At 48.6% G+C, this 22,578-nt stretch overlaps 1 protein-coding gene across 8 annotated transcripts in view; it reads left to right on the top strand.

The window, feature by feature from the left end:
* LOC135909204 (uncharacterized) overlaps positions 1-22,578 on the top strand; it is a 444,253-nt gene that overhangs the window by 367,912 nt on the left and 53,763 nt on the right. Inside the window, exon 5 of one of the 8 annotated variants that reach the window (XM_070524868.1) lies at positions 4,294-4,421. The exons of the other annotated variants lie outside the window; for them this stretch is intronic. Within the exon in view, the coding sequence (XP_070380969.1) occupies positions 4,294-4,382 (89 nt within the window). The 3' untranslated portion in view covers positions 4,383-4,421. Of the gene's footprint in view, positions 1-4,293; positions 4,422-22,578 lie in introns of those variants that run through there. 8 annotated transcript variants of the gene reach the window in all.

Raw genomic sequence — 22,578 nt, 5'->3', positions numbered from 1 at the left:
GCTCATACCCAGTTCGTTCACTGGCTGCGCCCTAGCTGCTGTTGCCGGGTTGGTCGCTGCTTCTCTACGACCCTAATAAACACCCTTTACGCATTCAATATTTCGCGAGGTTTACGAGCCAAATGAAAGATTGTAAGGGTGGCTAATCGTTAGTCACAGTTCCTCTGAGCTCGTTCCCACTCACGCCGCAGTGTTCTCGACTGTGGCACGGACGTGCAGTATGAACAGACATCCGGGAGGATGAAAATTGCAGGTCTTTCCCGACATTTAACGTCCTTTTGACGCAGCCAAGGGCGCGTTTTGTACGGCCTGCGTAGGGTGATGCGGTCGCCGAAATACCGCTCGGCTGCCATTGGTTTATTCTTGACGCTATTTAATGTCCTGTTCTTCATATATTTCTCACGCCCTATTACACCAATTACAAGAGTTGCGTGACGGCGTTGTGACTGTACCAGGCAACTAGACCGTGCTTCCGGCGCTGCTGCCTGCAGTCATACTATAGCGTGCCTGTGACTTGTGTGTAATGTGTATGGCTTGTTTGTACCTTGTCTTTTTTTTTTCCTGGGGCGCATATCATATTTCGGAATAGCCGGTCCTAAAGCGGCCCATCTTGCGATTATGCTTCGTTGAAGTGGGACAACGCTTTGATTAGCCGTTTCTCATAGCTAGGACGCGCTCCGCTTCATCAGCCATGCCGTGGGCTGCGGGTGACAACCACGGCGCTACACTAAGATAAATGAGACCGCGAATCGTTTAGCACTTTCACGTGAGTTGAAGAGCGTAGTTGAGCATCGGCACAAGCAGGAAGCTTCCAGCTTGGAGTGTATTTATTAACATTCAGGAATATTCCTACCGTTTACAAAACCAGAATTTCCATCACTACCAGTGCCAACCTTTGGAAACGTTATTGTGTGTAGACCTAGGTCTAGATGTGCTGCTTTTATCCCGTGACAGTCCGATTATTCGAAATACTCTGTCGTGTTATTTGATCTCAATTCATCGTACTGGCACGCGGTTCTTGAATGCAGTTTGAAGCTGCGCCGTTCGCACCTTAAATTAATAATTCCCTTTTACGTGTATACGATTCAACGTTGTCAGCGTACTCCTGTTTAGAGGCGACACTCATTAGCAGCGGAATCGATGGGAATATGTGGGACATGGATGTTCTGGGAATTGAAAAAAGAAAGGTCTCTCATTGCTGTAATAAATTTCATTGCAGTTTCGACGCATTTGTATGGACGTTTTACTGCGAGCAGTTTGCGCACTGCGAACGAGGGTTCGCCATAAACGCCTTCTGAGTCGGGTGCAAGCACGCATGAAACACCGCCGTTCTGAAACACCACCGGCGATCGCTCAGTGCTATGTATTTAACCATTAGGAGAGCAAAGGAAAGACGCGCTCTGTCGTGGACTGCAAGAACTGCGACAGATGCTTGGCGTGGAGTGGTGATGTGCGAGCTTCGCCTGCCTCGGCCGCGGTTGCACACGACCGCTCGTCACGCACACCCTTCCGCGCATACAATCTACCAGTGCAGATCAATTGTCGGCAATGGCTGCCAGGCTACAACTTCGTCTGCAGTAGCAGCGCAGGGTTACTGCAGCTGGCGCCACCGCTTGCACGAAATGCCGCGCAATGTTCAATGCTAGTCGGCGCTGCGTCTTCCCGATGCAAGCCCGACTGGCACACTCCAGCCTTTTCCATAGCAGCGAAGTCAGACGGGACAAATGGGCGGACACCGCGACCTTCTTTTTATCTTTTTCTGCGTTGGGACTCAAGCAGCTGGCGAGCGATCTATCGGCCACTGGCAACACTGTTGTTCACGCATACGCGAATACATTACAATCTGCGTTCTAAACGCTCCCAAAACCATTCCCAGGTTATCTTATAAGCGCAGCGGACAAGAATAATACGGTCGGCACGAAACACCGCGTTCGGCAGAGGTATAAAACTGACATTTCCTGCGCGCGCGCACACACACACACGCCTATTACCTAACGGCTAATGCTATGGTTCTGAAATTAATTCACGCCTAAGGGTTTGACGCTTGACTGTGGGAGAAAACTTGAAAAGAGAATGGCGGAATGATTTGGCCTTGTTTTTCCAAGTCTCAAAGGCCACAAAAATATTTTATTAAGGGGACCCTGAAGGCATATACTGAGTCGACGTGGACTGACTAAACACAATTCCCGAAGCCTTGCAACGCTTGTTACGTGCCGAGACTTAGTTTACGAGAAATTTGCATCTGAAGGGTTCGAATTCATTTATCGCAATTAAGATCTCCCGCCGCCCAACCCGGGAGCGGTGACGCTGCATGGGCCATCACCGCCCTTAGTTGCCATCGGTGAATAAAACCACGCCCGACAGAAGGCGCTACGGTTTTTTGCACAAAACACAAACGCGCGGCCATGGACAAACCGAGCCAAGACAGAGCGATGGATTCGCCGCTGCAGCTGCTCTTGGTCAAGGCGGTGGACTGTTCGAGCATCCTGCGACATCACATGGAAGGGCAATTCCTTGCTACTTTTGCAGTTTGTGCGAACTTCGCAAGCCAACAAAACCACCGCAACACTGCGCGATAACGAAACTACTGAACCGCAAAAGTACAGGTGGCGCATAGTCGAGCGAAAACGAAACCTTTAGACCACCTGCGCTGTTGTCGAGGGTAACACTAACGAGTTCTTTTTTCTAAAGATGAAACAAAACTGGACAAGTACTATTTTCTTTCGTCTTATAGTGCAATACAATTATGTTTTTATCACGAGTGGTTGAGTACTAGCGACATAATTTAAATGAGGAGTCCCTTCGTCATCAGGCAAGTACATGAATGTCCCGGAGGAGTCTCTAATCGTGTCGTGCATTTGCCTCAATTTCTCGATTACTAAGGCTCTCTTCGCGATAATATTGATGCTTTAGAGATTATAGAGCACTAATCTATCACTTTTGCCTGACTTACTATTTGCATTTAGTGTCCCTTTAACATGACAGTTGAATTAGAGTATAGACCGAGAGAGTAAATTGTGGAGATTGGTATTGTAGGAATTGTAAAACGCCAATTAATGCGTTTTGGGGAGGGTCCCTTATAACTGCAGCATATTCCAACTTTGAGAGAATTAGTGTTTCGTATGACAGAAAATGTGCAGGGGCTTGGTGACAATGTCGACGTAGGTGCCCCGTGTACGATTGCTGGTAATGTAGGCTCTATGTGGATGGCATGATAGGTTACTGGGTATTTGAAATTTGGCATGTATATTGAGACATGCTCTAATGTCGCTTCTTTAATAAAATGGTCGAAAGAAGCGGAAGGGGGGGGGGAAGGCAGCAAATATTCATGATTTTAGATTTTGTTCAATTCAGCTTCATTAGCCATTTGTTACCGCAGTGAGATATACTATATTAGGACTCAACGAAGAGCAGAAAACTCATTCGTACCGGTCATTGACCTCGTCTATCTGACAAGCGGAATAGAATGGCTCCATAACATACAAGCTGTGCGTGGTGACGACGGCTGTTATTCACATTTGTTCGATCAACTAATGGTCTTCCGTGGCAACTGCGGGTCACAAGTAGCTTTGCGCCTGCGTTTGTGGCTCAAGTGTACCTTACACTCGTCGTGTAGAAGGAACGAATGCGTAGACCTTACAATGCTTTCTCCAAAGGTGCCTGTCTTTCTTCTTCGGTTTAGGGAGCGGTGTCCACACAACGCCCTGTTTCAGTAGCGCTTGCCAAACGGCTGTCCTCTTCGCATCCCCGCGAAGTGATTAAAGCCGAAGCGGACCGCTCTTTGTATTTGCTTTTATGGGGTCCGGCAAGACACGCCTTATTCACACCGGCTGTCCCCATTCACTGGCGCACTCCAATCAGCCGCCGCTTGAGCTCCTTGTCTCTTCTGGCTCTGCGGCGAGGCCAGCTGAAAGAAAATAAGGCCAAGATTTGCAACTCTAGAAACACAAAAGAAGCGGTTCCGTAATTAATTTTTACGGCCGCCTCCGTGCAGCTGCGCAAGGAGCTCTCGGTCACGTTCCCGGGTCTGGCGCCGCGAATGCGCTCCTATCGGAGGGGATTCGTGGCCTCTCTTGTGCTTTCAACTCGCGCTGATGAGTTTTTCGAGTTTTGCATTTTAAGCGTGGCTCACCTCGTGGTTTTTCTCCCAATTTGGTCGTCATCCCTTTCTTCTTGCGACAGAACGGCGCTGTGTCTGCTTTTGTCATTTTGCTCTGTGTGTATCACAGTTATGGCACAGCCATTTTAAATATGTGCTTTATTTTTCTCTCTGTGTGTGTGTTTTACATGCAGCTTGCGCGAGGCGGCGCCCGCAGTCTTTTGCCAACATCGCTTCCTTTCCTCATTATCGACGTCACCGCGAAGGACAACGTATGAGCTAAAGATGTTCGTATTTGAAAGCAGTGATGAAAAAATGGCGGAAACACTTTCAGGCAGTCGAAACTTCATGTCACGGAAAAAACTATGCATTAGGAGGACTGCCTCGTGAGCTCTTCTAATAGTAGAGCGTGGTCTGTCTGGTTCTATACGTATTCTGTGAAGAATTGATAAATAAAATATTGTACTGGTCAATACTAGATGGATATAAGAACGTCGCCAAGTGTTCGACGCAAACTCGTCTGGCGAGGAAACATACTGGTGCCAAAAAAACGTGCACTTGCCAAGAATAAAAGAAAAATAAAGAACATGACGTTTCAGGCCCCCTTGATCACAATTGATTATTTATGGGTGAGGTGGCGCAGCGTTCGGGTGTATATCTCGGGAAGATTACCCCGCGTCCTGTTTACGTGTGTCTAGATGACTGGATGTAAAATGATTTTAAAAGCAAACGGGCAGATAAGTGCTTTTCTTTTGCGATGATGGCTGCCGAGTCCCAGTGATGTGTCCGGTATGCTCGTGATCTTCCGCCAGGGCGTTCGCGGCTGTGTTTCAAGCGCCGTTTAAAATTTCCGCTCTCGCCGGTGTACGACACGTCACACTCCCTGCATGGTATCTTGTATATCACTCCCGCGAAGTCCGTGTGTTGCCAAGGGACTTTTGGGCGAATCAGCTGTTGGCCAAGTTTTCGGGAAGGCACGTGGGCGGTTCGAACACCGTAGCCTTTAAAAATTTGTGCAAGGGCTTCGCTTGTTCCCAGTGCGTAGGGTACCGCCGCGCGCTTCACTGTTTCTTTCGCCGTTTCACGACGGGGCTTCGCTGCTTTGCGCTCCTGCGTTCTGAGCAGTTGCAGAGGTTAACCACTGTTCAACAGGTCCCTTTTCACAACCTGTAGCTCTTGCCTACGTTTCGTGGGGCTGGAGCAGACGCGGAATGCCCGGGAGAAGAGTGCTGCTGCGACGGATCGCTTTTGCCTAATTGGGTGCGTCGAGTCGAAGCTCAGGTACTTTCCCGTGTGCGTTGGCTTTCTGTACACACTAGTCCTCAAGCCGCTTGAAGTCCTCTCTACGAGGACATCCAGGAAGGGAATTCGCCCATTGTTTTCCTCCTCAGCCGTTAACTGTATACTCAGTTTGAAGGAATTTAGGTGCTCGAGGAAATGTGTTGCGTTGCCGGCGAGGGATAATGCAGAAGTAGCCGTCCATGTATCTTAGAAATAGCTTTTGTCGCGTCCCGAATGAAGATAAGGCGGCACTTTCGAGATCCTCTAGAGCAATATTGGCGCAAACGATGGACATAGAGGCTCCCATCGCTGTGCCGATTACTTGCTTGTAATACTCCTTGTTAAAGACGAAGTACGTATTCTGAAGGCAAAATTTTAGAAGGCGGCAAATGTCGTGGGATTCGAATGGCGTGCATTCGGGCGTGCAACTTGAATATTGCGTGCATGAAATGGCGTGAATGGCGTGCAACTTGAAAAATTCAGTAAGCAGCCTCTGCAGCTCCGATTCCACTTTCTTCTTTGGATCCCTAGCCAGTTCGGCATAGGTCGACGTGGCCTGGAGCAGCCCATTTATCTTGTTGACGCAGTCCACACTGTCCAAAACCACAATGGCGTTTCTCTTGACCACGGGGAGGATTACTATGTCCTCGTTTTCTTTTACACGTTTCAACGCGCTTCTTTCTGCTGCCGGCAGCGTCGTACGATTTGTCCTCGCAACCTTCGAGACGACCCCAATTGCACGCGAGCGAGCTTCTTCCCGAGCGAATAGACTGGGCTCAACAAGTCCTACCGCTTGTTCCACGCCGCAAGTTGTTGTTCCACGGCGCTTGTTCCACGGCGCCGATGTTGTACTTAAGGCCGCGGCTGAGCAGAGCATGCTCTGCCGGGTCGAGCCTATACGAAGATAAGTTCTGAACAGCTAGTGTGCCCGAATTATCGGCAGTTCTTCGTAAAAGAAGGCACAACTTGGAATCCTGGCATGCTGACTTTTTTTCCCGCATGGCGGCAGCAATGCTGTTGGCGTGAAGTAGAACACCGTGGAATTCGATGGGCAGCTAGTTTTCGAGCTGACGTTTAGCGAAGAAGATGTCGTTCTCCAGGCGTTTGATTGTTGCCTTTGTTTAGATGATGCGGGCCTGTAGAAGGTGGTCCTCGGCTCTGGCAATAGTCCGCTTCCCCATGGCAGTCTTGACAAGGACCGGGAACCGCAGAGACCGCGGAATGAGTCCATGCATCTTGCAGCGCGCGTTGAACTGTAGGTGGCACTGAAACGAGGCAAGTCTCGTTTTCAAATTCATGAACTGACGCATTTGCGTTATGGTCGCAGTTCCATGCTTCTCTCGAAGACCAACATAGTCAAGTGTTCGACGAAAACTATGACGAGGAAACATATTCGTGCCAAAAAACGTGCACTCGCCAAGAATTAAAAAAAAAGACTTTTTAAATAAAACTAAAAACAACGCGTGAGATCGTCTTTGTAGCATCATATCGATGCTTTGTGACAGTCCAAAGTAGGTGTTAGCGTAGCTCCAAACATGATGTCTTCTAATTACGGTGACCTAATTTAGCCATTCAAATGTAATACCGGTATTTTCTAAGTTCAGTTTAAGTTCGGGAAAGTATTTCTGCATATACGCAGGGCGTTTTAGCTTATACAGATTTTTTTATTATAACGACTATGAGCGTAGCGAACGACGTGGCGTTTTCTCAGTCTATTTATAAAACGAGGCCGGTATACTTTGTCACTAATAATGTGTTTCAGAAAAATAAATCACAACATGTCGTTCAGTAACATTTGTATTAGAACCTTGGGAGCAGATATTTATATGGAAGATTTGGAGGCGTCCATATTTTCATTTATCCACATTTTTTTAGCGTTCGAAATCGCAATGCTACATGTTCATCTTGAAACTGTAAAAGCCTACAAAGACGAGAAACGAAGAGAGTGGACAGGACGAAGCGTTTACTCGCAGTTGAAAAATTTTATTGAAAGGAAACAAATATATGCGCACAAAAACCGAGTAGAGCGGCTGAGCACGCGCTGCAAGGCTATCGGGTTAAGTCACTTGAAAGGCAACGTTAAAAGTAAAAAAGTAAAATAAAAGCTTCTAACTATCAAGAAACTTGAATTCTTTATCGTGCAGCAAGACCGGGGGGTGGCTAACGCAGTTATTTCCTTTTTTCTTTATGTGGAAGGCCTCTGCTATTTCAAAGGTTAACTGGTTAGTGCTTTTGAACATAATCTAAGTATCTTTGAAGAGAGGATAACAGCCGCAGTGCCTACAGTGAGCGGCTAGTTGGGTCGTTCTTGATGAATCACGGGCCGCCAGGTGCTCTCTTAGCCTCGCGTTGATACAACGCCCAGACTGGTCTACGTAAACTTTACTGCACACAAACGGGATCATACATACTATGCCCATCGCACAGTCTACAAATTTTTTGGTATATTCAATATTGCACTGAGGTGGCTACCGGCAAATACGCGAACAAATTGTTTGAAGTTTGTTTTTCGCTGAAGAAAGAACCTGAACCTTATACCTAGTGCCTATAAGTTTTAATTCGTGTGATGTTCTATGTAGGCACGGAACGACAGCAATTTTATTATTTTTACGACTGTCTCCCCGGTTGATCTGACTGTTTTGTTTCGTTTTTATTTCCTTCAAAGTGTTAGCGCGCTCTGATTTAATGACAGACTGATAGCCTGCTTATTCAAGCTTCTCATTGTGATGAGAAAGCTCGTTTCCATCATGTGTTGACATGATTGTTTCAATGCGGAACCTATGCTGGTCTTTATTATTCCTCTTTTTACAACTTTTTAATGGTATGACCTACTACTCTACTGCTATAGACACGACAGCGGTTGCGGGCAAACTGAAGGCATGGTACTGTACGTTTCTGCTATTTGTAAAAAAAGAAACACCATGCAAATTTGTCGAGACTGACGCAGGACGTGCAGACGCAAAGCCGCAATTACCGCAGGGTATAGGTTACACCACTGAACTGGTCGCACGTCAAATCAACACTTATGTGCCCACCGCGGTAGCTTGACGGCTATGGCATCACTCGAGGTCGCGAGTTCGATCCCCGCCGCGAGAGCTGGATTTCGATGGGACTGCAAAAACGGCCGTGCACTCTGATTTCAGAGCACGTTAAAAAACACCACGGTATCAAAGTTAATCCGGAGTACGCCACTACGGCGTGCCTCATGATCCAACAGTGTTTTTGCACGTGGAGCACCACAATTGTGACATCTGCCTCGATACGATGTGCCATGTGAAGCAATCACAATGCTCAACCCTTACAACAAGGTTACAAACAATGGCGCACAACAACGCCTCAAGCAAACACAGCTCCCTGTGTGTTGTGCACTGCGCAGACAAAGAGCAGTGGTGCACGCAAGGTAAGATTTGGGCCATCAACTCACTGCTATCGTATTGCACTATACGCTGAAGAAATCATACATTCGCAGTAAACATTGCCGCTAATTGACGTCAATCAAAGCAAACAACACAGAAAGCTTCGCTTACACCGATTCGCACAGTGTGTGGGATCCGCATAATTTTTCAGACTATGGATTTATATGCTTCAGAATGGCGCACATTAAAACAATATTTGCATTCGCAGTGAGCAAAAGCGGCTGTCATGTCCACGGTAGAATTGATTTAAGCGGCTTCAATCGCATGTCCGTTATATCATTGCCAACTCCCTTGGAATTATAGTCGTCAAAGTGGAATACAAGTGACACGGAAATCAGGAGGTTGATGAACGGCAAGAAGCCAGAAGGTTGCACAAGATCTCAGGGAAATAAAATGACTTTTTGAGCAGCGTGGTCAGGGGGTCGTGCTATGGTTTCAACGTCTATTAATAATCCTCCAAAATATGAACAAAGGCCGACAAAAATTCTATCATTTTGGAAAATGTGAAACCGCTGGAAATCTCAGGGAAGCATTAGCCTAAGTATTAAACATGACCTAAAAATAAGAACCCATGAAGTGGACAGGGTGGCCAAATTTTGGCACAAATAAATGGGCTGTTGCAGTAGTTCAGCTGAAACGTGATGCTGCGAAATAAGGCGGGAATGTCGGCAGGCGTTCAAGAGAGGTCAAGTGCGCATAGGTCATGTGGCCGACGCCAGCGCCCGGCAGCTGTCAGGCGACTGCACGTATAAGCGAGACGCCTGGTCGTCAGTCGTTACATTGTGATTCGGGACTGAAATATTGGACGCGGTCTCAATCACGTTAAATACAGTGCGCTCTACAGTGTCATTTTTCGAAGGCTGATACTGATTCTCGCGCAATGAGGATGGGCACAAATTGTGTCACGTGCACACTGTCACCTTCCTCGAACTGCCAACATTCTTTTCCCTCCATAGTTGCTCAGTTTTTATTGGCTTCGGCTGCTAATCACGAGGTCGCGGGATCGAATCCCAGCCGCGGCAGCCGTATTTCGATGGGTGTGAAATGCGAAAATACCCGTGCACTCAGGGTTAGGTGCACGTTAAAGAATCCCAAGTGGTCCATATTTTGCCAGAATATCCCACTGTGGCGTTCCTTATAATGAGATCGTGGTTTCGGCACATAAAACCCCATAATGTATTATGTAACGTTCGTTAAGGATGTCCTTGGTAGTAGCACAACTCTTGAATACAAGTAAGTGTCAGAGGCACGGGTCTTTGAGTATGTGGGTAGCCTTTATGGCGTTCGATGCCTGCTAGTCTACATTGCGGCTATAAAGGCGGAACGGCAACATGGTAGACAATATGGAGAACAGACATTACTCCACAATAATTTTAAATAGCGGTCTTCCTTCACGCGCTTGGATAACCGTGACAGGAGACTACTTTGGGAACTACCTTCAAGTACTGTTTACCTCATACCTAAGGGTGTACCTGGCCTGGTGGCCAGTAAATGTGACGTAATATTACGAGCAGCTTCGGCTATAGCATGCTAACGGACAACGACACAGAGCCAGTTTGCTCAATTCTTGGGTCGTGACTTTTGCGTCAATGTGCAAAACCAACATATCCATGTATATGTCTTAATACTTCAGCATATATCGATTTGCAGCTGTTGCGGCAGCCCATGAGTGCTTGTAGCCAAGTCGGTAGGGATATAATTGGGGCCACCTTAACGAAACCGATAGGTCAAGCCGTCGACGACGGCGCCTCTCGTAGATGCCGCGCGATGTTCGAACGTTAAAAATGTGCGCCCACTGAAGAAAGGCTGCTACGAAATGCTTCTGACGGTTACCCTAGCTTGTTTGCTCCGTAGCATCAAAAAAAAAAAAGAAAGAAGAACCGCATCAAAAGCCCAGAATCAATCATCGCTCGTCGCGACTAAACGCTCTTAGGATGATGTTATTTTGCAGACGACGAGCGGCTACGCTTGATCAAGAATACTGACAACGCCGGCGGGACAAGCATTGTGGCGAAGTTCAATGCGCAGGAATAGCTTTTAATATTATTTTTGTTTTGTTCACGCCATCACCCGTCACCGCGGGAAGTTTGAAAAGTTTGATTTCAGTACGCCACGTTGTGGTACTCGAACTAAACCCTCGTGTCCAGAAAAGCTGGATACGCACAAGATCGAGACGTGCGCTGTGCTCACTGAGCGTGCGCCCGACGATCACTACATCATCTAGATAGCACATACATACCTCCCACTTCAAACAACGCAGGATGTTGTCCATAAAGCGCTGAAAAGTTGCAGGCGCATTACCGAGCCTGAACGGCATCACATTAAATTCAAAAGGTCCATCTGGGGTTACAAATGCTGTCTTCTCCGTGTCTGCCTTGGGCATAAGAATCTGCCAGTACCCCGACCTCAAGTCAAGAAATGAAAAGTAAGACGTTGTTGAAAGGCAATCGATAGCATCATCAATACGTGGAAGAGGATGTGTCCTCCTTAGTCATGGTGTAGTCAACACAAAATCGCAATGTACTATCATTCTTTTTAACGAGAATCACTGGCGCTTCCCACCGACTACAGGACTCTTGGATTACATTCTTATTTAGCATTTCGCGGACTTGGCCGTTGATCACCTTGCGTTCCCATGGTGAGACTCTGTACGGTGTCTGTCGCAAAGGTCGGGCAGATCCTGCATCTGTGCGATGATGTATACGAGAAGGAGGAAATGATGGTGGCCCTTCTTGCTGCGAAAAAGTCACAGTCGGGCATGTTTTAGCAGAATGTTCGCCAATTCGTGACGCTGCTTAATGCTGAGTGACTTGTTCACCATAGTTAGAATGCAGGAGTGCGCAGCAAGGCATGAATTAACGAAATGGCGTTCACCCGCAGAATCAGGGGCCTCTGTAACAATGGCGAACGACAGCACTTGATATTCATGGTAGGCGGCAAGTTTCATACCCTCTGGTAGTATTGCAGGTTCACTGGAACAAGCAATAAAAAACATCGCTAAACGACGGGACGACTGAAGGGACACAGGCAACAGCGCTGACTAACAACCAAAGTGTCTTTATTCCTTCAGTCAGCATATATATGCTCCGCCGCTATCTGAAACCACAGAATCTACAGAATTGGGCATGCGCAGGGGGAATTGCAATTAATGTGATAAGAAGGCAATCTCCTTCGGAAGGAGAGAAATGGACGGAAGGCTTACAGATACTTCGCCACTAACGTGAATGTAGAAGGCTTCGGATATAAGGCGTGCGCGGTCATCACGATATTTTGACAGATAGGTTACACCTTCGAAAGATGGCTTGCAGCCGCATTCATTGCAATGTAGTGACAACTGACTATCTTTTGCCCGTTTTTGAAATTTGTTGAAGTGCTCGCGCATGCGGTCGTTGATGCAACGCCCCCTTTGGCCAATATAAGAATGCTTGCATGAAAGGGGTATCTTATACACCACACAGTCACAACAGTCACCAACAAACCTCTGTCTGTGCCGTTTTTTACAACCTTTTTTTGTTGTTCTTGCTTACCCTATTGACTTGGTGGCACAGGCTACCTAACTTATTTTTGGCAGTAAACAGCAACGTGACGCCTGCCCTGCTGACAACCTTTTTGAGATTGTGCGCAACCTGGTGAACATATGGTATACCCGCAACCATTTGCCGTGAGCGATTCTCGGATAGAGCAGCTGCCGACTGCTTTCCTTTAAGGTTCGCTGCGAGGCTTTCAGCGATGCTGGTCAAAAGTGGTACCGAGAAACCTGCGAGCTTCAGTCTGGCTACTTGCTTTTCGAAGCTTACATCCACTTGGTGGTTATATGACCGGATGAGGGCCGCCTTCATGCAGGATCTTGCTATACCGCGTGTTAGGCCGCTCATCTCTCGAACACGCAGAATGGACGGCGGAGGGCTGCATGATTGTTTTGTATATACTTTTGAAGTGCCGCGAGTTGCCCGTGCGTTTTGTGAATAGGGAAGCGTCTAACCCCCCCAGCGCCTCAGGCGGCAATCGTTTCTGTGGTTGAGGGGTCGGACGGCCCGCGTGGTGTTGGGTGACGAGCCGAGGCGCGCGCCGCCGCGGGGGGCGCGGTGCAGAGGAAAACGGACTCGGAGAAAATGCTTTTACGCGGGCTTTGTTGACATTCCGCCGATGGTCATAATAGGGCCACGCGGACAAAGCTCGAGCGGACAAAGGTTGTATACGCGACGTTGTGGCGCCGGCTCTTGAGTCCCCTGCTAATTAGAGACGCAGCTGCCAGCAAGGTTGACCACGTCTGGCGCGTACGGAGCGGGGGGTTCACCCCCCTACGCATTCGGACGGCAGCCACGTGCATCTTGTTTTGAGCGCTGGGGAGAGCCCGCTTTGTGTCGTGTTACAGCATGCAGTGCGCGCCGTAGAGAGGGGCGCGGCGTCGTTTGAAGAGCACCCGAGTCCGGATGCCGCCAGCGGTAATTAGTTTTCTACCAGGAAAAACCTTGAGGGGGGCTACGGTACGCGGTGTTGGGACACCAGCGCCCGAGCCACCCTTGCTGGCTAGAAACGCCGCTGAGGTGCGAGATGGCCTCAATAAATCATGCAGGCCTGGCGTGTTTGACGAGGCCGTCACTGACCACGTGGAAATAGGAGGGGGAGAAGAAGATGTGGGAAGAGGGAAAACAGGGTGGTTTTCCAATAGATTCACTTATGAGAGTAAGCCCAGCCCTTTGGGTTGTGGCTTAAGAAACTGTCAACTCTCATTGGCAATTGCTTCCGTGGGATGGGCTAACGACCCTACCGCCCTTTTTCTTTGTCTCTTTCCCCTATAACAACCGAGACGAGGTGCTTGCTCCTCAGTCTAGGCTGTAATCACTAAACCCGATAGAACAGTAAGACTCCGTACGATGCAACGCTAGTCTGGGCCGTAACCACTTAGCGGTAGAACAGTGAGACTCGGTTGGTCGTATGTAATGACAGTTGTCCTAGGCTCTAACTTAAGAAAAGTAGAAGAGTAAGGCGCTGTTTACTTGTGTGTTTTGTATCAGTGTTCTTTTGCTAACTCTGTATTTGACTGTGTAAATATTTCCGTTACAATATATCTTCAAGTTTTGTTACCTCCAACCTGCCTCCTGCTTCATCAACGCCGATAAACACCTTGAAGAGACTTTGGTCGACTTCAAGGAGAAAAGAACCACAATCAACAAAAAACTTAACTGGCGCAGTCGACAGGATCGGCGAGCTCTACAACATCGAATCCTGGACCAGTGGTGAAGGGATCAAGTCATCCAACGAGCACCTCCTGCACCTTTGAGAAGATCCCACAGCAGCCAAGCCCGGCACCGTGGAGGAGATCCGAAAACGACAGTGCATTCAGCAAAGGGTGAGCAGGATTTCTTGCGTCTTTCTCAAGTTGGCATGGCAGTTGGTGTGTAGAGCAAATGGTGAGGACACGCGGGGGCGCAGAGACAATGGAGTCTAACGGAGTTGAGGGTGCGACGGTGGCGGAAATGGATCGGAATCGAGAGTTATCAAATGACGATAGGCTAAATTCCGATAAGTCAAATGAAATGAGAGAACCCAGTCAGAGCCAGGAATTTTCGCAGCAGGCATCTCAGCCTTTGCAAATTCCGAATGATACAAGAACGCTTGAGCTTGAAATTCAAAGGCTCAATGCTCAGACTACCTGTATACAGCTTCAGATCGAGTACGAAAGGCTGTTGCAGGCAAGGACGAATGCTGAACGTCTCAATGGCACGTCGTCCAGCGCTGAGTCGGAGCGGGGCGATCGGAGGCGAATGGGCTTCGACTCCGTCGAGCAATGCGCAAAAGTGCTGAAAGGGTTCCGCCTGCCGTGTGACGCGGATGTACCCTTATGGTTTGAGGAGGTAGAAAGACTTTTTGCTACTTACGGGGTACCGTATGAGAGTCGCGTGCATTTAGTCATGCCAGCTCTAACTGAGCGCGTTCGCTACCTACTGCGTAACCTCAACCAGGAAGAGAGTACAGATTACGAGTCAGTTAAACAGGCAGTGTTGATGGAACTGAAGCTTTCTCCGGCAGAGTATCTGCAGAGGTTTGAGAGAGCAGTGAAGCGGAAGGAGGAAACGTGGTCACAGTTCGCGTCGCGAGTGAAAACGTATTTCTCCTACTACCTTCAAGTAAGAGGAGCCGACACTGTAGAAGTGATGGCAGAACTCATGGTTGCGGATCGTATAAAAGCGGGCCTTAGTATAGAGGGTCTTGAATACGTGATGCTACGAGAAGGCGAGGGATGGCTTAAGCCACCTGAGATTGCCAAAGTACTACAAACTTTGGAACAAGCCAAAGGCAAAGGATACGCCTCAAAGTCATCAGTGGCAGAGATGGGGCAAAAGCAGACGCGCGTAGCGAAAAGCGCCCTCAGGTGCCACGTATGTCACAGCTCAGGCCATTTCGCTAAGGATTGCCCGATGTCTAGTGACAAGGAAAATCAGCCAAAGAAGGCTATCGAGCCAAGGCAGAGGGCACAAAGGGTGTCGATAGCCCACGAGACGGGAAGTGAGATACCGAATGGAGTCCTCACTGCAAAGGTAGAGGCCTTGAAACACAAAGGCGAAGGCATGACTAACCTGCAGTTGATCCCTATCTCATGCGGAAACGTATCCACAGATGCGATTCTAGATACGGGAAGTGAAATAACTGTCATACGCGAGAGTCTCCTTCCGAAAAGTATAGTGGAGCCATCAGGCACAATAAGATTGGTGTCTGCGTTTGGTAAAACTATCGAGGCAAAGCTAGCAACGTTGCCGGTAAAGTTAAATAGCCCGCAAATGGCGGCGGAGCCCCAGAACATTGACCTACTCTGCGCGTTGACTAATGAGCTCGTCGAGGGCACAGATTGTTTGTTGACCAAGGAAGATTGGGAACATTTGTTGAGGGCCAGCAGCTCTCTGGAATCCACTGTAGCACCGGCCGAGCCTACTCAGATCATAGAGCGATCAAATGAGAAAGCCGAGGCAGTGGCCTGCAACGTTACTTTGGAGGAGGAAAGTGTTTCTGGGGAAGTTGAGCTAATTGATGAAGAGAGGGATGCGTCAATAAGCCAGAGAGAAGAGTTCCGCAGATTGCAGCTAGCTGACGCTACCTTAAAGAAAGGGTGGGAAGATGCTCGGAGTGGGAAATCCGGCATGTTCGTCTCTGATGGACTCTTATACCACTGGGACTCAATAGTAGGCACCCGAGTGAGACAACTAGTTGTTCCCAAAGACAAGCGCAGTGAGGTGATGCGTTTAGCTCATGAGTCACTATGCGGAGGGCACCTAGGGCCAAGGAAAACTAAAGTGCGTATTAGGTGTAAATTTTTTTGGCCTGGCATGGAGAAGGAGGTATTAGAGCATTGTCGTTCATGCCATGATTGTCAAATTCGCTCTGACAGGTGTCGCACGGACAGAGTATCTATAACTCCTCCCACTAGGCCAAATCACCCTTTTCAAATTGTCAATGCAGACATCATTGGACCCTTAGACAGACCGTCAGCGAAAGGTCATAGGTACGCGCTATGCTTGGTAAACATGTGCACAGAGTGGCCAGAGGTTGTCCCACTGCGCTCGTTGACAGCTAAGGCGACTTGCGACGCGTTGATTGAAATTTTCAGTCGCACTGGCGTTCCGGAAATGATCTGTTCCGACCAGGGCACTAATTTCAACTCACAGCTCACACAGTCGATGCTCGAGAAATTAGGTTGCGCACCAAGATTCTCAACCCCAGAACACGAAGAGAAAATAGCTGCAATTAAGAATGTAGCGACACCGCGCACTAAAAAGGAGATACGCATCCTGCTAGGACTGTGCGGCTACTATCGCGAGTGCGTCCGAGAATATGCAGAGGTGGCGAGCCCGCTCATGCGGTTAACAAAGAAAGGGGTACCCAATAGCATACCCTGGTCAGAGGAAGCTCAGACGGCGTTTAAGACGCTGAAACAGTCCCTGTGCGAGGCCGTGGCGCTCAGCACTCCGGACCCATCTGAGTCCTACTGGCTTTTCGCAGACGCGTCAGCTACGGCGGCGGGCGCCTGTTTGGCGCAAATGACAGCGGAGGGAAAGGAGAGGCCTATTGCCTTTGCCAGCCACCGCTTCACGCCGACTCAGACGCGATGGTCGACAATTGAGAGGGAAGCGTTTGCTATTATATGGGCCTTAAAGAAGTTTGACTACTGGCTTTTTGGTGCCGAGATAAGCGCTGTTTCCGACCACAATCCATTGTCGTACCTTACAACTTCGACTCCACTCGGGGCAAAATTGACAAGATGGGCGCTGGCTTTACAGCGATATCACGTGTCAGTGCGACATCGGAAGGGTGTCAGTAATGGTAACGCGGATGCTTTGTCCAGGCTTCACAACAGCTCATGGAAGCCAGCGTAATACTATACTGCCATGCCAACTGGATGGGCGTGAATGTTCCTGCTCACTTGGCGCTGTATATTGCGGACTTTGTGAGTGCCGATTCAAGACCCAGAGACACTAGAGTGCTCTTACAGTTTGGAACTGCAATCGTGTGCTTGATAGTTTGATGACAGGTATTGTGTATTTCTTTTTACTCTCTTCTTGCTTTGTTATATGAAAGTGTTTGTTGTTGGGATGTAATTAGGCTAGGGTGTGGTTAGAATGTTCATTACGTAATCGCGGCAGTGATTTATCGTATCACTGAGCGAAAATCAGCCCAGTATACTCTTTAGGGGGAACGTGTTAGGCCGCTCATCTCTCGAACACGCAGAATGGACGGCGGAGGGCTGCATGATTGTTTTGTATATACTTTTGAAGTGCCGCGAGTTGCCCGTGCGTTTTGTGAATAGGGAAGCGTCTAACCCCCCCAGCGCCTCAGGCGGCAATCGTTTCTGTGGTTGAGGGGTCGGACGGCCCGCGTGGTGTTGGGTGACGAGCCGAGGCGCGCGCCGCCGCGGGGGGCGCGGTGCAGAGGAAAACGGACTCGGAGAAAATGCTTTTACGCGGGCTTTGTTGACATTCCGCCGATGGTCATAATAGGGCCACGCGGACAAAGCTCGAGCGGACAAAGGTTGTATACGCGACGTTGTGGCGCCGGCTCTTGAGTCCCCTGCTAATTAGAGACGCAGCTGCCAGCAAGGTTGACCACGTCTGGCGCGTACGGAGCGGGGGGTTCACCCCCCTACGCATTCGGACGGCAGCCACGTGCATCTTGTTTTGAGCGCTGGGGAGAGCCCGCTTTGTGTCGTGTTACAGCATGCAGTGCGCGCCGTAGAGAGGGGCGCGGCGTCGTTTGAAGAGCACCCGAGTCCGGATGCCGCCAGCGGTAATTAGTTTTCTACCAGGAAAAACCTTGAGGGGGGCTACGGTACGCGGTGTTGGGACACCAGCGCCCGAGCCACCCTTGCTGGCTAGAAACGCCGCTGAGGTGCGAGATGGCCTCAATAAATCATGCAGGCCTGGCGTGTTTGACGAGGCCGTCACTGACCACGTGGAAATAGGAGGGGGAGAAGAAGATGTGGGAAGAGGGAAAACAGGGTGGTTTTCCAATAGATTCACTTATGAGAGTAAGCCCAGCCCTTTGGGTTGTGGCTTAAGAAACTGTCAACTCTCATTGGCAATTGCTTCCGTGGGATGGGCTAACGACCCTACCGCCCTTTTTCTTTGTCTCTTTCCCCTATAACAACCGAGACGAGGTGCTTGCTCCTCAGTCTAGGCTGTAATCACTAAACCCGATAGAACAGTAAGACTCCGTACGATGCAACGCTAGTCTGGGCCGTAACCACTTAGCGGTAGAACAGTGAGACTCGGTTGGTCGTATGTAATGACAGTTGTCCTAGGCTCTAACTTAAGAAAAGTAGAAGAGTAAGGCGCTGTTTACTTGTGTGTTTTGTATCAGTGTTCTTTTGCTAACTCTGTATTTGACTGTGTAAATATTTCCGTTACAATATATCTTCAAGTTTTGTTACCTCCAACCTGCCTCCTGCTTCATCAACGCCGATAAACACCTTGAAGAGACTTTGGTCGACTTCAAGGAGAAAAGAACCACAATCAACAAAAAACTTAACTCCGCGCTTGACTATCTTTGAGTGCGCGGACGAAAATGGAAGAAGGTTCTTATGAGACCGAGGAGCGTAACCCCAACATACATGATTGATTCAGAACGTTAGCTCCAAGTCTAAGAAACGAAGTTTGTTGTCTGACGGGTGCTCCGTGGTCAATTCGAAAGAATCTAGAACTGTGCGGAACAAGTCAAATATTATAGCAGCAGCAGGCTGCGCGTCAGTGGCGTTAGTATTGTAAAAAATTAGAAAGTCATCGACGTATCGCATCACCTTTACAGTGCTCGTCTGGCTGAGCTTAGTTACAAGATTGCGGTCATAGCTGGCTAATAATATGTCACTAAGAACAGGGGCTATACATGAACTGATGCACACACCTTTCTTCTGTATAAAAAGCTTATCCTCCATTGAAACGCTGTCAGCAGTTGTCAGCAGGGCAGGCGTCAGGTTGCTGTTTACTGCCAAAAATACGTTAGGTAGCCTGTGCCACCAAGTCAAAAGGGTAAGCAAGAATAACAACAAAAAAAGTTGGAAAAAAAAGCACAGACAGAGGTTTCTTGGTGACTGTTGTGACTGTGTGGTGTATAAGATCCCCCTTTCATGCAAGCGTTTGCATCAACGACTGCATGCGTGAGCACTTCAACAAATTTCAAAAACGGGCAAAAGATTGTCAGTTGACACTACATTGCAATGAATGCTGCTGCAAGCCATCTTTCGAAGGTGTAACCTATCTGTCAAAATATCGTGATGACCGCGCACGCCTTATATCCGAAGCCTTCTACATTCACGTTAGTGGCGAAGCATGTGTAAGCCTTCCGTCCATTTCTCTCCTTCGATCGAAGGAGACTGAAGGAATAAAGACACTTTGGTTGTTAGTCAGCGCTGTTGCCTGTGTCCCTTCACTCGTCCTGTCGTTTAGCGCTGTTTTTTATTGCTCGTAATTATGGACCAACCAGCCCAAATGCGTACTCTTTTGCACTGGAACAGTTAACGGTCCATAAGCTAGTGCGTCCCTGAACAATTGACAGCGTGTAATACGATATCAGCACATTCCTCTTGATGCAACACAGATGAACGCGCTCCACAGCAGCGTCAAACGTTGGTAGGAAAACAGGCGACTGAAACGCACGCTGCGGATAACGGAGGCACAACTGTATCGCTGGATACACAAAGCGCACTTTCATGATACGGTGGACCTTCCATAAACTCAGCAGAAATGCTCGTACCTACACTGATTTCTCCCGTTCTGCAGTCGACAGTGGCACTAAACAGATTCGAAAAATCAAGGCCCAGGATTACGTCATGCGTACAATGAGGTAGAACAGCGAACTCTGCGTCAAATATTTGACCACCCAAGGTAACGTCTACATTGCACACGCCGACATGATACGACTCCTCCCTCACCCCGCGAAACATCACTTTTCGTCCTAGGAGGCTTTAAGAGCAAGACTCATCACTGAAATGGTTGTTCCCGTGTCCACTAAGGCCATTGATGAAACTCCGCCAATTAGTACAGACACCTTATTCTTAAACCTACAAACGCGTTGAGGTACCTGTATCGAACATTGTCCAGCGACCGCCAACGGCCACGCTTTCCGGAAGTGGCGACGGGTAGTGACGCCGCGGAAAGGGCGACCGGCTTACGCGATGAGCGGCTGTCAAGCTGCGATCGGAGAACGGTTCCGCAGCGGCTCCGGGTGCTGGTGAGGCAAGTTTACTGGATATCTGTGCGATGGCGAATACGTTTCGCCAAGGGGAGCGCGGTACCGCCTAGACGTCGTCGATCGGTCGAACCTCGGTGGTTGGCGGCGATTGCGGTACCTGGCAATGGGACTCAAGTTGCCACAGCTATAACACACAGGTAAACGACGATCGATGAACTGCTCCTCGAAGCGCTCAGCCGTGGGGGGTCGTGTAGCAGAGTGTAACGGCTGAGCCTGCTGCACAGGAAGAACGTGCAAACCTGTCCGGGCGAGGGTGTTCTGCAAGTCGGTGTTCGGGCGTAAATGTGCCCTCACGTGGCCATGAAGCTCCTCTGTGGTTTACGTATGTGACACATACCGATGGCTGCCACAAAGTGCAGGGTGCTGCAGTCGCCATGTGTTACGGGTAATAGGCATCAGGTTGTTGCCACCGAAGTCCTGCAGCGGTGGCGTAGAGGCAGAGCATCCGCCTGGCATGTAAGAGGACCATGGTTCGAATCCCGGTGCCGCGCAATTTTCCACCGGTTTGAAAAAAATGCATAAACAGGCCTGAAGTACGGCCTGATGTGGCCACCCTGGTGCAGTACTTGGCCACAACCTCCTATATGAACACAACAATTAAACCCCGGCCCTCAGTCCCCAGCAGCTGCGTAGGCTAACATAGGCTAACAGTTGTTTGCCTATGTTGATGTACAAATTCATGATGAATAAATAATGTCTAATGTCTAAAGCAACTGACCACGGCGGTGGTGAGACCTGTGACGCAGCAGAGGGTGCTAAGAATCTCTGGCTCCGGACAGGCCGCCATTGGAATCTGAACCTGATAATGTTTAACGCTAGAATGTTATCCAGTGAGGCTAGTCTAGCAGTGCCATTGGAAGAATTAGCGGGCAGTAAATGGGATATAATAGGACTCAGTGAGGCTAGAACGACAAAAAAGCATATACAGTGCTGTGCTACCGGGGCTTAGCGGAGAGACGAGAACTAGGAGTCGGATTCCTGATTAATGAGGATATAGATGGTAACATAAAAGAACTCTATAGCGTTACCGAGAGGGTGGCATATCTTGTTGTGAAACCTAATGAGAGGTACAAATTGAGGTCGTACAGGCCTACGCCCCTACATCCAGTCACGATGACCAGGAAGTCGAAAGCTTCTATGAAGACGTGGAATCGGCGATGGGTAAAGTCAAAACAAAATACACTATACTGATGGGCGACTTCAATGCCAGGGCAGGCAAGAAGCAGGCTGGAGACAAGTCAGTTGGGGAATATGGCATAGGATCTAGGAATAGCAGGGAGAGTTAACAGTAGAGTTTGCACAACGACATAATATGCGGATAATGAATACCTTCTTCCGCAAGCGGGATAGCCGAAAGTGAACGTGGAGGAGCCCGAATGGCGAGACTAGAAATCAAACAGACCTCATACCCTGTGCTAACCCTGGCATTATGCAAGATGTAGACGTGCTCGTCAAGGTGCGCTGCAGGGACCAGAGGATGGTAAGAATTCGAATTAGCCAGGACTTGAGGAGGGAACGGAAGAAACTGGTACATAAGAAGCCAATCAATGTGTTAGCGGTAAGAGGGAAAACAGAGGCATTCCGGAGCAGGCTACAGAACAGATAGATATTCGGCCTTAACTCAGGAAGAGGACCTTAGTGTTGAAGCAATGAACGACAATCATATGGGCATCATTAAGGAGTGTACAATAGAAGTCTGTGGTAACTTCGTTAGACAGGATACCAGTAAGCTATCGCAGAAGACGAAAGATCTGATTAATAAACGCCAATGTATGAAAGCTTCTAACCCTACAGCTAGAATAGAACTGGTAGAACTTTCGAAGTTAATCAACAAGCGTAAGACAGCTGACATAAGGAAGCATGGTATAGATAGAATTGAACATGCTCTCAGGAACGGAGAAAGCCTAAAAGCAGTGAAGAAGAAACTAGGAATAGGCAAGAATCAGATGTATGCGTAAAGAGACAAAGCCGGCAATATCATTACTAATATGAATGAGATCGTTCAAGTGGCTGAGGAGTTCTATAGATATTTAAACAGTACCA

Source organism: Dermacentor albipictus, chromosome 9, assembly GCF_038994185.2.
Source record: "Dermacentor albipictus isolate Rhodes 1998 colony chromosome 9, USDA_Dalb.pri_finalv2, whole genome shotgun sequence".
In the NCBI taxonomy this organism is placed as follows: domain Eukaryota; kingdom Metazoa; phylum Arthropoda; class Arachnida; order Ixodida; family Ixodidae; genus Dermacentor; species Dermacentor albipictus.
Note: the sequence above shows the minus strand (reverse complement) of the source record. Positions and strands in the feature narration are given on the sequence as shown.